This window comes from Hyperolius riggenbachi, chromosome 1 (genome assembly GCF_040937935.1).
Source record: "Hyperolius riggenbachi isolate aHypRig1 chromosome 1, aHypRig1.pri, whole genome shotgun sequence".
Classification (NCBI taxonomy): Eukaryota; Metazoa; Chordata; class Amphibia; order Anura; family Hyperoliidae; genus Hyperolius; species Hyperolius riggenbachi.
Genome location: NC_090646.1, coordinates 198,844,771 through 198,861,160, shown reverse-complemented (window position 1 = coordinate 198,861,160; position 16,390 = coordinate 198,844,771). Strand labels below are relative to the sequence as shown.

Here is a 16,390-nt window from a genome sequence, read left to right as displayed (position 1 = left end):
TCTGAGACAGCTTTCTGTATCCTTCACCTAAACCATGATGGTGAACAATCTTTATCTTCAGGTCATTTGAGAGTTGTTTTGAGACCCCCATCACAATAAGAGTGATTAAGATGTGGAATGCATTGCCACAGGAAGTAGTTATGGCAAATTCTATACCTGTATTTAAAGGGGGCTTAGATGCTTTCCTTGCGTTGAAAGACATCCATGGCTACAATTACTAGGTAATGCCCAGTGATGTTGATCCAGGGATTTTATCTGATTGCCATCTGGAGTCGGGAAGGAATTTTTTCCCTTTTGGGGCTAATTGGAGCATGCCTTGTAAGGGTTTTTCGCCTTCCTCTGGATCAACAGGGATATGTGAGGGAGCAGGCTGGTGTTGTACTTTGTTCTCTGGTTGAACTCGATGGACTTACGTCTTTTTTCAACCCAGATAACTATGTAACTATGTTGCTATTCTTCAGAAAAAAATTAAAACAGGAGGGAAACTTACAATTGACCCCCTTAAATACTCTTTCTCATAATTGGATTCACCTGTGTATGTAGGTCAGGGGTCACTGAGCTTACCAAGCTAATTTGAGTTCCAATAATTAGTGCTAAAGGTTTTGGAATGAATAAAATGACAACAGTGCCCACATTTATGCACCTGCCTAATTTTAAACAATTATTGCGCACTTTCTGTAAATCCAATAAACTTAATTTCACTTCTCAAATATCACTGTGTGTGTGTCTCCTATATGATATATTTGACTGACATTTTTTATCATAATAACCAACGATTTATACAGGGCTGTGGAGTCGGAGTTGGAGCAATTTTGGGCACCCGGAGTCAGAGTCGTGGTTTCATAAACAGAGGAGTCGGAGTCGGGTGATTCTTGTACAAAATCCACAGCCCTGTTAAATATTAGACTAAGGAGTCGGAGCCATTTTGGTTACCCGGAGTCGGAGTCGTTGTTTCATAAACTGAGGAGTCGGAGTTGGAGTCTGAAGATTTTTGTACCGACTCCACAGCCCTGGATTTATACAGGAAAATCATGACGATTAACAAGGTTGCCCAAACTTTCGCATCCCACTGTAGATGTTAGGACATTTACATAACTGTTTGAACCTGTGACAAGATAACAGCTGTAATAAACAGGAACAGAATGTGTACAACATGAAGCATTCTAAAGGGGCCCATACACTTATACTATTTCCTGCAGATATACAGCAGATTCGATCACTGTGATCGAATCTGCTGTGAAATCATTGTGCAAACGCAGACCGAACAATCTATTTCCATCCGAAATCGATCGTTCCCGTCAATCTGTCCGTGCGGAAGATTTCGCTCGATCGCCGGTGGGTCGGGAGTGCGTTGATAGTGGCATTCGTGTGTCCGATGACCGACGCTAGCGGCAATACATTACCTGATCCGGCCGGCGCGTATACCCTCTGTGGGCTCCGGCAGGCTTCATTTCTTCCTGTCCCGACAGGAAGTTTAAACAGTAGAGCGCCCTCTACTGTTTAAACTTCCCCGGACAGAAAGTAAAGTGAAGCTGGAGCCCTGGAGCCCAGAGCGGAGAAGGGACAGCGGAGACCGGGGGACTCGCGCCGGCCGGATCAGGTAATGTATGCAGGGGGGGCGGCGGCAGCTTCACAGATGGTGTATTGATTTCATGCTGAAATTGATTCACAATCTGTTTGCAGTAAAGGCAGCCATACGATCCCTCTCTGATCAGATTTGATCAGAGAGGGATCTATGTGGTGGTCGATCTGATGGCAAATCGACCAGTGTATGGCCACCTTAAGGACATTGCAACAAAGGTAGAAAGAAATGCTGATACTTCTGTCTGACTCACCAATAGCTGTATGACAGCTGGAGAAAACATAAACAAAACTTGAAGTATAGGCCACAGATGGGTGACATCAGGCGCCACATTACTGAATTTCTCCAGACTCTCTGATGGAGGGAAGAAGTTATGAATGTAGGACAGAAAACAAAGCAAGGGACTGGCTATATCCAAAGCCACCCTTTATTTACTGGCCAGAAGAAAAGCAAGAAGTGGCATCTGAAGTAGGTGCTGAAGCAGAGACCAACCTGACTGCCAATCCATGTATATCACCTGATGTAAAGGCAACCACTGACACAAGCCCGAAAAATTGTAATCCATGTAATAACTACCATCAGGTCTCTGCCTCAACACTCACATGCTTTTTGGTCAGTAAATAAAGGACACCTCTAGATATATTCAGTGTCCCATTTTATCCTCTGTGTTACTTATAGTGCCTGTACACTGCACAATTAAAATGTTCGATTTTCCAGTTTTATTTGACCAAAACGATCGAATAAAGAGAAAAACTATAAGAATCGTTTTTGATCAAGAAAAAAAACAAACAATTTTTCAGTTTTTTCGATATGTATCTGATTGGACATGATGGAAAAATCTGGGTACCGTATTTTTTCAGACTATAAGACGCATTTTTTCTCCCCCAAAAGTGTGTGTGTGTGGGGGGGGGGGGGGGGGGGGAGAGGCAGTGCGTCTTATAGTCCGAATGTGCAGCCAGGTGTCCCCCACAGGCAGGTGCAAGATATACTGGAAGCCCTCACCTATCCAGCCGCGGGCTCCATGTCCTGCATCCTGCTGCTGTGTCCCTCCTGCTTCCTTATCCACTCTAGTGCTCCTCCTGATGTCCCTCCTTCTTTACCGCCACCCGGAAGGAGGACATCAGCAGCTCTGCGGACATCGGTGGCTTCCATGCAGCTGAGGGCACTCTTCCTGTGTGCAAGATCCACGTTTCTTTTTCCTCTGCTGCAACCTGGACTGAGGACATTGGCGGCTGTGCGGGCATTGGTGGCGTGGCTTTCATGTAGCTGAGCGGCAATCTCCCTGGATCGGTGGTTCCTTCTTCCTTCTCTGCCGCCAACGTGACTGAGGACATTGGCGGCTGTGCGGGCATCTGTGGCGTGGCTTCCATGTAGCTGAGCGGCAGTCTCCCTGGATCGGCAGTTCCTCCTTCCTTTTCTACCGCCACCCGCACCAGTACATCGGCGACTGAGTCACGTGGGCTATCAGATGGAGCTGCCCACGTGACTCCAATCCTTGGAGCGGCTCTGGCAGGCATCTGCTTCTCGCCACCGATGTCCCTACTTCTTTCCCACCACCCGGAAGAAAGCGGCTCTGCAGACATCCATGCAGCTGAGCGGCACTCCCTGGGTGCAAGATCTGTGTTTTTTCTTCATTCCCTGCAGCTACTCGGACTGAGGACATTGGCGGCTGAGTTACGTGGGCTATCAGCTGGAGCTGCCCACGTGACTCCAGTCCTTGCATTGGCTCCATCTAGGTGATCCAGTCCTTGCTACAGATGTCCCTGCTCTCTGGACCAGACTGCAAGGGGACCTGGGACACCATCCCCAGTAGCCCAGGCTAAACATCAGCCCAGTCCCTGGCAGCATGCCTCTGCCATAGGATCAGTAAGTATGTATGAAGAATGCTTTGTAGCTTAGTGTACAGTGGTGTGAAAAACTATTTGCCCACTTCGTGATTTCTTATTCTTTTGCATGTTTGTCACACTTAAATGTTTCTGATCATCAAAAACCGTTAACTATTAGTCAAAGATAACATAATTGAACACAAAATCCAGTTTTAAATGATGTTTTTTATTATTTAGTGAGAAAAAAAACTCAAAACCTACATGGCCCTGTGTGAAAAAGAAATTGCCCCGTTGAACTTAATAACTGGTCGGGCCACCCTTAGCAGCAATAACTGCAATCAAGCATTTGCGATAACTTGCAACGAGTCTTTTACAGCGCTCTGGAGGAATTTTGGCCCACTCATCTTTGCAGAATTGTTGTAATTCAGCTTTATTTGAGGGTTTTCTAGCATGAACTACCTTTTTAAGGTCATGCCACAACATCTCAATAGGATTCAGGTCAGGACTTTGACTAGGCCTCTCCAAAGTCTTCATTTTGTTTTTCTTCAGCCATTCAGAGGTGAATTTGCTGGTGTGTTCTGGGTCATTGTCCTGCTGCAGCCAGGGCTGTGGAGTCGGTCCAAAAATCCACCGACTCCGACTCCTTAGTTTAGGATTCCACCGACTCCGACTCCTCGACTCCGACTCCTCTAATTTGCATATTACAATTTTGTTGATTAAAAGTATGTAACATGAAATTCGTCTCTTAACTGCCAACGCTTAGGAATTTTACAAGACAACTGAAGTGAGAAGGATATGTAGACTACTATATTTATTCCCTTTAGACTAAAACTAGTCCTTGGTAAGAGTACTTGTAAAAGGTACAAATCGGAACAAAGAACATCTATCAGGCCCTAGGCAATGTAACCGTGGGTACATGTAAGAATGATGTGCAGGTACACTGCAGGGGAATGAGGAGATTCTTCCTCTATTACACATTCTTCATGCACAATCTGAACAAGGTTTATGGGTGACTGACAACACCTCTGTGTTCAATGTGCACAGCATTCTCAGTGGATTCCCTGCAGCTCTGTGGGGAGTGCATATGTAGAGTATAGTACTACTGTGTAACAAAGTAAACCTGAGACAGATGAAATTAAAGTTTTATACATACCTGGGGCTTCCTCCAGCCGCCTTCAGGATAATCAGTCCCTCGTTGTCCTCCTCCACCACCTGGATCTTCTGCTATGAGTCCAGGTACTTGAGCCAGTCGGGCGTAGTGCGCATGCACACACTCCGCCGCCAGGAGCATACTACACCTGTGCAGCACTATTGCGCAGGTGCAGAATGTTCCTGGCTGTGGGAACGGCATGCGGCCGGACAGCGCTGACTGGCTGAATTACCAGGACTCATAGCAGAAGATCCGGGTGGTGGAGAACAGCGAGGGACTGATTAGCCTGAAGGGGGCTGGAGGAAGCCCCAGGTATGTATAAAACTTTACTTTTCATCCGTCTCAGTTACCCTTTAATTTGTAGTCACCAAACCAAATTTTAACAACATATCAAATTATTTGATTTCATCAGCAAAGGGAGTGCATACATTTGCATAAATCAGCATCAATGCAGAATTATTTCCATCTCGTTGACCATCTCTATTAGGGACACAGCTACACATCAGGCTTTATTCTTACAGCATAGATGTTATTTAGTGTATATATAAGAGATTCCTGTGTACACATCATATATACAGTCACAATCAGATATGTATATCTGACCTTAAAAATACGGGGACTGCTTTATTGAAGCAGCACAAGTAACTAATTTTGATTGGTTTATTTCATTTTTGTGGACTAAGCACAGCTATTACTGTATATATACTGTATATATACATTATTTTTAATGACTATTATCTGAGAAATAGAACATTTTATCATATTTTCTATTTTAATTACAGTTACAAATTCATTAGGAGTCGGAGCATTTTTTCCCGACTCCGACTCCAGGCACCCAAAATTGCCCGACTCCACGACTCCGACTCCACAGCCCTGGCTGCAGCACCCAAGATCGCTTCAGCTTGAGTTGACGAATAGATGGCCGGACATTCTCCTTCAGGATTTTTTGGCAGACAGTAGAATTCATGGTTCTATCTATCACAGCATGCCTTCCAGTTCCTGAAGCAGCAAAACAACCCCAGACCATCACACTACCACCACCATATTTTACTGTTGGTATGATGTTCTTCTGCTGAAATGCTGTGTTACTTCTACGCCAGATGTAACGGGACACGCACCTTCCAAAAAGTTCAACTTTTGTCTCGTCGGTCCACAAGGTATTTTCCCAAAAGTCTTGGCAATCATTGAGATGTTTTTTTAGCAAAATTGAGACAAGTCTTAATGTTCTTTTTGCTTAAAAGTGTTTGCGCCTTGGATATCTTCCATGCAGGCCGTTTTTGCCCAGTCTCTTTCTTATGGTGGAGTCGTGAACACTGACCTTAATTAAGGCAAGTGAGGCCTGCAGTTCTTTAGATGTTGTCCTGGGGTCTTTTGTGGCCTCTCGGATGAGTTTTCTCTGCACTCTTGGGGTAATTTTTGTCGGCCGGCCACTCCTGGGAAGGTTCATCACTGTTCCATGTGTTTGCCATTTGTGGATAATGGCTCTCACTGTGGTTTGCTGGAGTCCCAAAGCTTTAGAAATGGCTTTAAAACCTTTACCAGACTGATAGATTTCAATTACAGTACTTTTGTTCTCATTTGTTCCTGAATTTCTTTGGATCTTGGCATGATGTCTAGCTTTTAAGTTGCTTTTGGTCTACTTCTCTGTGTCAGATAGCTCCTATTTAAGTGATTTCTTGATTGAAACAGGTGTGGCCGTAATCAGGCCTGGGGGTGACTACAGAAATTGAACTCAGGTGTAATAAACCACCTTTAAGTTATTTTTTAACAAGGGAGGGCAATCACTTTTTCACACAGGGCCATGTAGATTTGGAGTTTTTTTCTTTTACTAAATAATAAAAACCATCATTTAAAACTGCATTTTGTGTTCATTTAGGTTATCTTTGACTAATAGTTAACGGTTTTTGATGAGCAGAAACATTTAAGTGTGACAAACATGCAAAAGAATAAGAAATCAGGAAGGGGGCAAATAGTTTTTCACACCACTGTAGGTAGTGGGGGGTTGGGGCATTGTAGCTTAGTGGAGGTAGTGGGGGCATTGTAGCTTAGTGTAGGTTTTGGGAGGCAGCAGGGGTTAGTGTAATGTAGTTAGTGGGACAGCAGGTGTTAGTGTAGCTGAGCAGTCAGTGTAGCTTAGATAGACAGTTTGTGGGGGAAAGGGTTCATAAGACGCCCTGCACCATAGACGCACCTGGTTTAGTAGTTTGTTTTTTTCCCCCAGATTTTTGCCCTTTAACCTGCTGGGCGGAATGGACGAGCTCAGCTCGTCCATCACCGCCGGAGGCTGCCGCTCAGGCCCTGCTGGGCCGATTTTCATGAAATAAAAAGGAGCACACGCAGCCGGCACTTTGCCAGCCGCGTGTGCTACCTGATCGCCCGAGAGTCCCCCCAGCCGCCCGAGCCCAGCGTAGCCGGAACAAACAGTTCCGGCCAGCGCTAAGGGCTGGATCAGAGGCGGCTGACGTCAGCTGACATCCATGACGTCACTCCGCTCGTCGCCATGGCGACGAGGTAAGCAAAACAAGGAAGGCCGCTCATTGCGGCCTTCCTTGTTAATTCTGATCGCCGGAGGCGATCAGAATGACGCGTCCGGAGCGCCCTCTAGTGGGCTTTCATGCAGCCAACTTTCAGTTGGCTGCATGGAATAGTTTTTTTTTTATTAAAAAAAACCCTCCCGCAGCCGCCCTGGCGATCTTAATAGAACGCCAGGGTGGTTAAACCTAGGTGCGTCTTACAGTCCGAAGCATCTTATAGTCCAAAAAATACGGTAAGTCAGACAGTGCTGCTGCTGCTGTGTGCGCGTGCACGTGGATCCCTGTGCACTTGCATGTGAAAATAGTGAAAAATAAAACCACCAAAGAAAAGACCAAATTACTTACGGTAACGTCTTTTCCAGTAGTCGCGAAGACAGCACCCCTAATGAGACTTGTCTCCCTCCAACACACGGACAGGAATCTGCAAAAGATTTAAATTTGCATAATAGGCGGCCCCAGTATATAAGGCATTAGTCATCAATTACCTTCAGTTCTATACAAAAGACACGGACACCGTAATAATGCTCATATAATCTTTAATCTTTTTTTTTTTTTTTTTTTACCCAGGGTGGGTTGTAGGGGTGCTGTCTTCGCGACTACTGGAAAAGACGTTACCGTAAGTAATTTGGTCTTTCCCAGTACGTCAGCTCAGACAGCACCCCTAATGAGACGATATACACGATATATAAATTCAGGGAGGGACTACAGCCTGCAGAACTTTTCTGCCAAAGGATAGGTCAGAATTAGCCAAAACATTAAGCCTATAGTGCTTCACGAACGTGTTCTGGCTGGACCAGGTTGCTGCCCTGCATATCTGCTCTATCGAGGCTCCTGCCCTCTCTGCCCATGAAGTTGATACAGCTCTCGTGGAATGTGCTTTTACTGGGAAGGACAGCTGCCTGCCCTGTATTTGATAAGCTTCAGTAATCGCTTGTTTGATCCATCTTGCAAGTGTTGGTTTAGAAGCTTTACTTCCCCTGGCATTCCCTGAGAAGATTACAAACATTGCTTCGGTCTTCCTCCAGGATTTAGTCCTTTCCAGGTATTGAAGCAAGCATCTTCGAACATCTAAACAATGAAGCGTCCTTTCTTTGTCATTCGCTGGATTATCACAAAAGGAAGGAATGAACAATTCTTGCGATCTGTGAAACTTAGATACTACTTTAGGCAAAAAAGCAATGTCCAATCGTAGGGTGATCCTATCCTCTGAGACCACACAATACGGCTCTTTTATGGATAGGGCCTGCAACTCTCCCAATCTTCTTGCGGTTGTGATTGCCAAGAGGAATGATGTCTTTAAGGATAAAAACTTATCAGAAGCTTGTTCTAAAGGTTCAAATGGAGGTTTACATAAACCTTGCAACACAATATTCAAGTCCCAAGGAGGTATCCTTGTTCTCACCACAGGCTTAATTCTCTTTAATGCCTCAAAGAAACGTATAACCAACTCCTCCTGGGCTAATCTTCTCTCCAGGAAAACGCTCAGAGCAGACGTCTGGACTTTTAGGGTGCTGGTACTGAGCCCCTTCTGGAACCCAGATTGTAAAAATTCCAGGACTGAAGTCAGGGAATTGTTGACCATTGATCTCTCAACACACCACTCATTAAAGATCTTCCAGGTTTTTTGATAGATCTGACGAGTCACCTTCTTCCTACTCTGGATTAAAGTGCCAGCCAATTCATCTGAGAAACCTCTTGCCTTTAACAATCCCCATTCAGGTTCCAAGCCGTAAGATGCAGAAGCTCCGGATTTTGATGAAAGAATGGCCCCTGAGACAGAAGCTCCGGATGAGGAGGAAGATTGATTGGTTCTGATACCCTCAAGGCTTGAAGTAACGTGAACCAGGGTCTCTTTGGCCAGAATGGCGCAATCAGAATAACTCGTGCTTGGTCCTGTATAATCTTGTTCAAAACCCTGGATAACAGCGGTATTGGAGGAAACGCATACATCAAATGGAAGCCCCAATTCACTGAGAAGGCGTCCACTGCCCAAGGATTGTCTTTCGGGTGGAGGGAACAGAACTTCCGACACCTGGCATTCTCCTTCCTTGCGAATAAGTCTATCTCCGGACATCCCCAATGAGATGTAATTTCCAGAAGAATCTGAGGATTGACTGACCATTCGTTCTGATCCAAAGCTTTCCGACTCAACAAGTCTGCCAGGTGATTTGAGGTCCCTTTCAAGTGGACTGCCCTCAACGATTCCAGATTTGCTTCCGCCCATCTGAGAATGCGACCCGATTGGCACCACAGCAGGTGACTCCTTGTTCCTCCTTGACGGTTCACATAAGCCACCACACTGCTGTTGTCTGATCTTATTAGAACATGATGGCCCTGGATCTGGCTGCTGAAAAACTGTAAGGCCTGCCATACTGCTTCGAGCTCCCTGCTGTTGGAGGAGCTTGATTTCATCTGGTCTGACCACTGACCCTGAGCTGGTCGAAAGTCCATGTGGGCCCCCCATCCCCACGCACTGGCATCCGTCGTTATCGTCGTCTGAGATGGATAATTCCAGAGACGACCCACGGATAGATGCTTCTTGATTTGCCACCACATCAAGGATACCTTGATACTGTGAGGAATCATCACCGCCCTGTCTAGGGAACTTGATCTCCTGTTCCAGTTCTTTAGAATCCACACTTGTAATTCCCTTGAGTGGAGCTGGCCCCACTGAACTGCCGGGAATGAGGCTGTTAAGTGACCCAATGTGGCCATGGCCCTTCTCAGCGAGACTGATCTTGATTTCTGAAAAGAAAGAACAGTATTTAGTATAGAAGAAATCTTCTTATCAGTCAGAAAAATTCTTTCATTAACAGTGTCAATGTTGAACCCTAGATATTCCATAGATTGACAAGGGGTCAGAGAGGATTTCTCCCAGTTGACAAGCCAACCCAGGGACTGAAGGAATGAGAGACATGAGTCCAAATGGGCATACAGTAACCTCTCAGAGGAACCCCAAAGCAATAAGTCATCCAAATAGGCAATAACATTAACAGACTTCAGTCTTAGAACTGCTAAGACCTCTGACATGACTTTAGTAAACAACCAGGGCGCAGAGGATAGCCCGAAAGGAAGAGCATTAAATTGAAAATGTCTTACCTTTCCGTCCAACTGGACTGCAAATCTGAGGAATTGCTGAGAGGAGAGATGAATGGGAATATGCAGGTACGCATCTTTCAGATCCAGAGATGCAAGGAAACTGTCCTTCTGTAAAAGATGAATCACAGAAATAATGTTGTTCATTCTGAACTTCCTGTACTTTACTGACTTGTTTAGACCTTTTAAGTTGAGAATGAAGCGAAAGCCTCCTTGTGACTTTGGAACAAGAAATACTGGAGAGTAAAACCCCCGACCCCTTTGACATGAGGGGACCTCCCGAATTACCCTTTTGAGAAGCAAGGATTTTACTTCGTCCTGAAGGGCTAGTTGTTTTGTATGTCCTAATGGCAGAGGAGTGACAAAGAATCTTTGGGGAGGTAACATTTCGAACTCTATTTTGTATCCTTCCAGGACAATGTGCAGAAGCCATGGGTTTGTGAAGTACTGATGCCATATTTCGTAAAAGTGGGCTAACCTCCCTCCCACTGGAAGCCTGATGTCATTGTTTTGTAGTCTTGCTAGTTGAGGGGGGATTGGGCTTCCCTCTCTGGTTTCTGTAAGGAGCCCACCTCTTTCTGGAGGTGGTGGGACGCTCATTGGATTCTGACTTTGGGGGCCCGCGAAAGGACCGTTTGTATTGAAAGGACCTTCTCTTAGTGGGGAAGTTTTTCTTAGTGTCAGCGGTTCTATCTAAGGTCTCATCAAGTTTTGACCCAAACAAAAGACCCCCTTCACAGGGAATACCACAAAGTCTTGATTTAGAGGAATTATCACCCCCCCAAGTCTTTACCCAAACCCCTCTTCTAGCGGAATTTACTAAAGCAGTTGTTCTTGCAGTTAATTTCACAGTGTCATCAGCAGCATCAGTGAGATAGTCCGTAGCATTAAACAGATTTGGGAAGTCGTTAAGTATCTCCTCTCTCGGTACACCTGAGGCAATCTTGGATTGTACATCCAAGAGCCATGTTTTCAAAGATCTCCCTACTGCGGTGGAAGCCACTGCCGGCTTAAATGTTAATGACGATGATTCCCAGGCCCTACGAAGGATATTGTCCATCTTCTTGTCAATGGGATCCCTAAGATTGCCAAAATCTTCAAACAACAAGTCAGTCTTCCTTGAAACCCTTGATAATGACGGATCTAGCTTAGGCGGAGGTCCCCAAAAAGCCTGGTCATCCGGATTAAAAGGATAGCGACTAGACATAGATCTAGGCCAAAAGGCTCTTCTCTCAGGACTATCCCATTCTCTCTTAATCACGGACTTCAGAGAGGAATGAACAGGGATAAATTGAGATTGGGGATCCGTCAAACTTTCATACATCTGATCAAGGGCTGTCAAGGATCTCTGCTCAGTCTTTATACCCATTGTTTTATGCATGGCAGCAATAAAGTCTTTCATAAGCTCAGGAGAGAAGGCAAACCTATGTGGTCTGCTTCCCTTAATCACTGCCTCCTCCTCAGAAATTTCCTCAAATGCAGAAATCTCTCCCTCCGATAGTTCAGATTCACCCAAATCTTCCCCCGACCTCTTTCTCTTAGTTCCCAGAGGAATAGGAAGGGCGGCACCTGATCCAGCTGGAGACATAGCAGCAGCAGGAGGATTCGTAACAACTATTCCAGAAATGCTTGCAATAGGATCCACAGGCAACACAACAGGCACAGTAGAAATATTAGAGGTAGAAGCAGTGCTCATAGCCGAATCCTTTATCTCCTTAATAGCAGTAGACATTTCTGCTCTCATCCAGCCCATTAAGTCTTTAAACACAGCAGGAGACTCATTCTTTACAATCTTATCAGTGCAATATTGGCATAATTTCTTAGAGGAGGTAGAAGAGATGCGATTGTTGCAGATAGCACATTTTTTCTCAACCTTGGTGTCTGTGCGCTTGTCCTGACTGGAGTGCGCACTCGATTTATCAGATCTTTTGGGCTAAAACACAAACAAACAAATCTAAATTAGCCAAGAACCCCCATGAAATAATCATAGAAAAAACTAGCTAAGCAGTGTGCATATAACCACTTGCCAGAGGGGTTTCGGAGCCAGACTCCACAGATAATGCTGGAGAGGGTCCTACAGCGTCCTCCATGATCCCAGCTTACAACACATCTGAGACCAGGATTTGAGAGGCTAAAATACCTGCTCCTGAAGAATTTGCATAATCCCCAGCTGAAGCAGCTCACCGCCGCGGCCCCTGCCGCCTGCTGCACTTCCGGGTCACGTGGGACGCCAGCGTCGTGACCACTTCCGGATTTCCGCATCGGAAGTTTCCATTGCGTGCCCCTGCACGCATAAAAACGCCGCCTTCCTAGGAGAAGCCTCCTAAGTGCTGCCAGGCTCCACACCGCTCCCCCTGAAGCGGACTGCCCAGGAAAACCTCCGCAACAGAGCCCCAGCCGCCTGACTAGATGGCTCCCTGGAGACCTCTCACTCCTTCACGTCCGGACAGGAAACTAGAACTGAAGGTAATTGATGACTAATGCCTTATATACTGGGGCCGCCTATTATGCAAATTTAAATCTTTTGCAGATTCCTGTCCGTGTGTTGGAGGGAGACAAGTCTCATTAGGGGTGCTGTCTGAGCTGACGTACTGGGAAAAATACACCTTTATTTCAAAATACTATATTGTCACCATGCTTTGTACTATGGACATAATTAAAATCTTGTGATAACCAGAACAAATAGGCAGATAAAATGTGTGGGTTTTATGCACAGTAGCAGTGTTTATATAAAAACTATAGGGGATGAAATTGGAGAAATATTTTTTGCATTTTTTTCCCTTGTTTTTCCCTTTAAAATGCATAGAAAATAAGGTAATTACTGAAAACAAATATCAACCCCAAAAAGCCCAATTGGTGGTGAAAAAAACAAGATATAGATCATTTCATTGTGATTAGTAGTGATTGAGCTATTGGCAAATGAAAGGGATGAGCACTGAAAGGTGAAAATCGCTCTTGTCCGTTAGGGTAAAAAACGCCTTTGGGGTGAAGTAGTTAAACTCTTTACAAGCAAACTTTCACCCCACCACTGCTAGCTGGGACCCTCTTCTTCTTTGAGACAGTGGTTCAGTTCGTGTACGAGCACAGCCGCTCTGCGAAGGTAAAAGTACAGCCTCAGTAGCCAGATGCTCCCCACTACTGAGGTAAGTTTTCAATTTTCTTTTTCACTTCAGGTACCGTATGAGGAGGTGGGTCAGGGTCAGGTGATCTATTCTATCCTTGGGAAACTGGTAGTAAGGAAATACAGGACCAAGGCAGCCTAAGTACTGGCATGCCATGCAGCCTTTGTGAATTCCTAAATTGACGGGGAAGTTCACTATAAGTTATAGTAAAAGCTCACAATCATAGGTGTTCATTAACACTTGAAACCATATGCCGTTTTGTAAAAAAAAAATAAAAAAAATTTATATATATATATATATATATATATATATATCATGGTGGCGTAGTGGTTAGCGCTCTCGCCTTGCATCGCTGGGTCGTATCCTAGCCAGGTCAACATCTGCAAGGGGTTTGTATGTTCTCCCCATGTCTGCGTGGGTTTCCTCTAGACTACAATACATACACTACACAATATACGCATATGACTATGGTAGGGACTAGATTTTTAAGCTCCTTTGAGGGACAGTTAGTGACAAGACTATATGTACTCTGTACAGCGCTTTGGAAGATGTCAGCGCTATATAAATATATATATATATATATATATATATATATATATATATATATATATATATATATACACACACACACATATATATATATATATATATATATATATATATATATATATATATATATATATATAAATATTCTGTTAGCTCGCTTGTCATGAAACATCCAATGCATCACTTAAATAAGGGAAGGAAAATGAATCACAGAAACATCAGTTGTTAACATTCCACCAAGCAGGAACATGGAAAATAAATGAAATTATCTAGAAGGATCTCTGTATGGCATGTACACCAGTCAACAATGGAAAGACATAAACCAGATGTACTTTCTGGTAATCCCAAACCAGACCAGCAAGTGCTTCTTCCTGTAAAGCATGACTTCACTACTCAAACCACACTTATTTATACACTCCACATCAGCTTGTAATGTAACATTACTATGCTGATATTGTGCAATCAAGGCTAAACTGAAGACTCCACCCACAATTTGTCTCATCACTAGGAAATTCCCTTTGAAACAGGCCTGTGGTGCAGAATCCTGTAAGACAAAACCTATACTCTGGCATAAGCAGGCTATCAGGCACCATAATCACCATCAGGCTGTGATCTCCATTTCCTCAGATGTTTGACCTTCAGTTGTCTACTAGGCCATAACTGCCTTCCGCCTCCATTATCAGCCAGCAACAAATCAGTAGCTTACACATAGCTCTATCCTGCAAGCACTGCAATTACTGTACGTGTATTACAAATCTAGGACAATCTGCAGTAACATTCAGTGCATTGTGAAAATAAAAATAACAAATGAGACAGCCACTAGAAAAATGCGATTTTCACTCAATTTTGTTCATCTAAAAGCAAACATTATGCCTATTTATGTTTTCACAAACACACAGCGTGACCTAGACCTGCATCAAAAAGCAGACGTTCCTATTCAATTCTGGCCATACACAACTAGATTTTAATGCAATCTTCTTATTTAAACAGATAATAAAAGTATCACATTTCACATTCAAAAGAACAAATGTATTTGCTCTAAAATGACTATTCAGTCAGAATTGTTAGAAAATTATCAGTGAGATTTTTCACAGGTATTATAATCCTTTCTAAAATTCCATCAAAAAAATTCCATCATAGAGAAGGCTATGGACACAGAAATCATATTGCTCAGCTGACTCCTGAGCTAAAGATACTGCAGCGATTGATGGGCCATTTCTATTCTAATTTCTATTGGCACTAATTGGGTTGCATTTGGCGGGTCAATAATTTGATGTCACATGATAATTTACATTACTGTTTGCAACAACCTCTTTCGTGATCAACAGAACAACTGCATGGATTTGTGTATGGGCAAGAGGACATGGCTCATTCATGTGACGTATAATGGCTGGCATAGAGGAGATCGCTATACTGCAGAACGTAATCCGCACACAACCCTTTGCTGTCACGAGACATGGAGAACCTCACAGCTGCATTTCTGCTTTGCCAGAACTAGAATAACCGCCCCATGTATGGAGAATGGGAATCCCCAGGAAAAGAGATAAAAGCCTGCCGATGAGAAGATGCATAATAATCATACACCCCCTGCTCCTCACAGGGGCACAATGCCCAGGTACAGTGCATTACATTAGAGGTGATGTCCTCCTGAGCATTATGCTGGGTGGAATGCTGACACCACACATACAGCACGCTGCGCAGAGAGAGCTGTCAGTGACAGGGAGGTGGCTCACCATTGCGCAGGAGGGTAGCGGAGCTCCGCTGGGTGAGGGGAGCCAGTCTCTGCAGGGCACTCCGGCACAGGTGCATGTTGCTGGATGGCGAGTCTCGGGATCACTGAGAGGACAGGACACAGGACAATCGTAGGAAGAACACGGGCAGCTTGACAGCACCGGGAGGAGCCTCAAGCGAGCAAGGACACAAGACGTCACGAGGGGGTGTGCCATGCCCACTCTGCCCCCCAGGTGTACGTTCCAGTGCATTCTATTGGCTGCTGGGCGATTATACACCCACTGCGCGTGCGCATGAGCCGTACTAAATGGTTATAAGCAGAACAGATAGCTAGGGCGCCAATTACGCGACTTTCTGCGGGACTTTCCGACTTTCATTTGTAGCTGCTGTTGTTTAAATACAGTATTTCACGCAACTACTACTAGCAATAATTGCCTGCTGCATATAAATAGCGTCCTATCTGTCAGTACTGTAATCCCACAGATGAGTGAAGCTCAATGCAGATGACGATGCAGGTGTACCATGTATCAGCATTTGTCTTTTGCTCTAGCAGAGTAGCAGTGTGACAGCGCCTGGTATTGTGGAGGCTTGGCAAGGTCATGCTGCAGTTGCAGGAGGCTGACATAGCCAGGGGAGTGCTCAACACGCACTGTGAATTCTCTCACATTCCGGGTCAGCGCCCGGCACGTACACAGCAAGAACAGGAGGCGGGGCAACACCCGGCACATTTATCCTTCCTCTCATCTGTGTCATTGGACGTTTCAATAAGAGTCAAACGTTCTTTACTGGAAATTGAAGTTATT

At 44.7% G+C, this 16,390-nt stretch overlaps 2 protein-coding genes across 2 annotated transcripts in view; both read right to left on the bottom strand.

Moving 5' to 3' along the window:
* MGARP (mitochondria localized glutamic acid rich protein) overlaps nucleotides 1–15,827 on the bottom strand; it is a 92,440-nt gene extending 76,613 nt beyond the window's left edge. The window contains exon 1 of the mRNA XM_068278526.1: nucleotides 15,590–15,827. Coding sequence (XP_068134627.1) covers nucleotides 15,590–15,665 — 76 coding nt within the window. The 5' untranslated portion in view covers nucleotides 15,666–15,827. The remainder of the gene's footprint in view (nucleotides 1–15,589) is intronic.
* On the bottom strand, nucleotides 7,728–10,929 carry LOC137546916 (uncharacterized). Its single transcript, XM_068269952.1, has 2 exons — nucleotides 10,192–10,929; nucleotides 7,728–9,837 (listed from the first exon to the last, which is right to left on the bottom strand). The coding sequence occupies exons 1-2, from the start codon at nucleotides 10,643–10,645 to the stop codon at nucleotides 7,784–7,786; spliced, it is 2,508 nt and encodes an 835-aa protein (XP_068126053.1). The 5' UTR covers nucleotides 10,646–10,929; the 3' UTR covers nucleotides 7,728–7,783.
* Nucleotides 15,828–16,390: the final 563 nt, after the last annotated feature.

Coding starts and splice junctions, on each gene's coding strand:
- LOC137546916 (XM_068269952.1), bottom strand. CDS start 10,645: ATGGCATCAGTACTTCACAAACCCATGGCTTCTGCACATTGTCCTGGA. Junction 9,838..10,191: donor CAGTCCAGTTGGACGGAAAG/GTAAGACATTTT, acceptor CTTTCTTTTCAG/AAATCAAGATCAGTCTCGCT.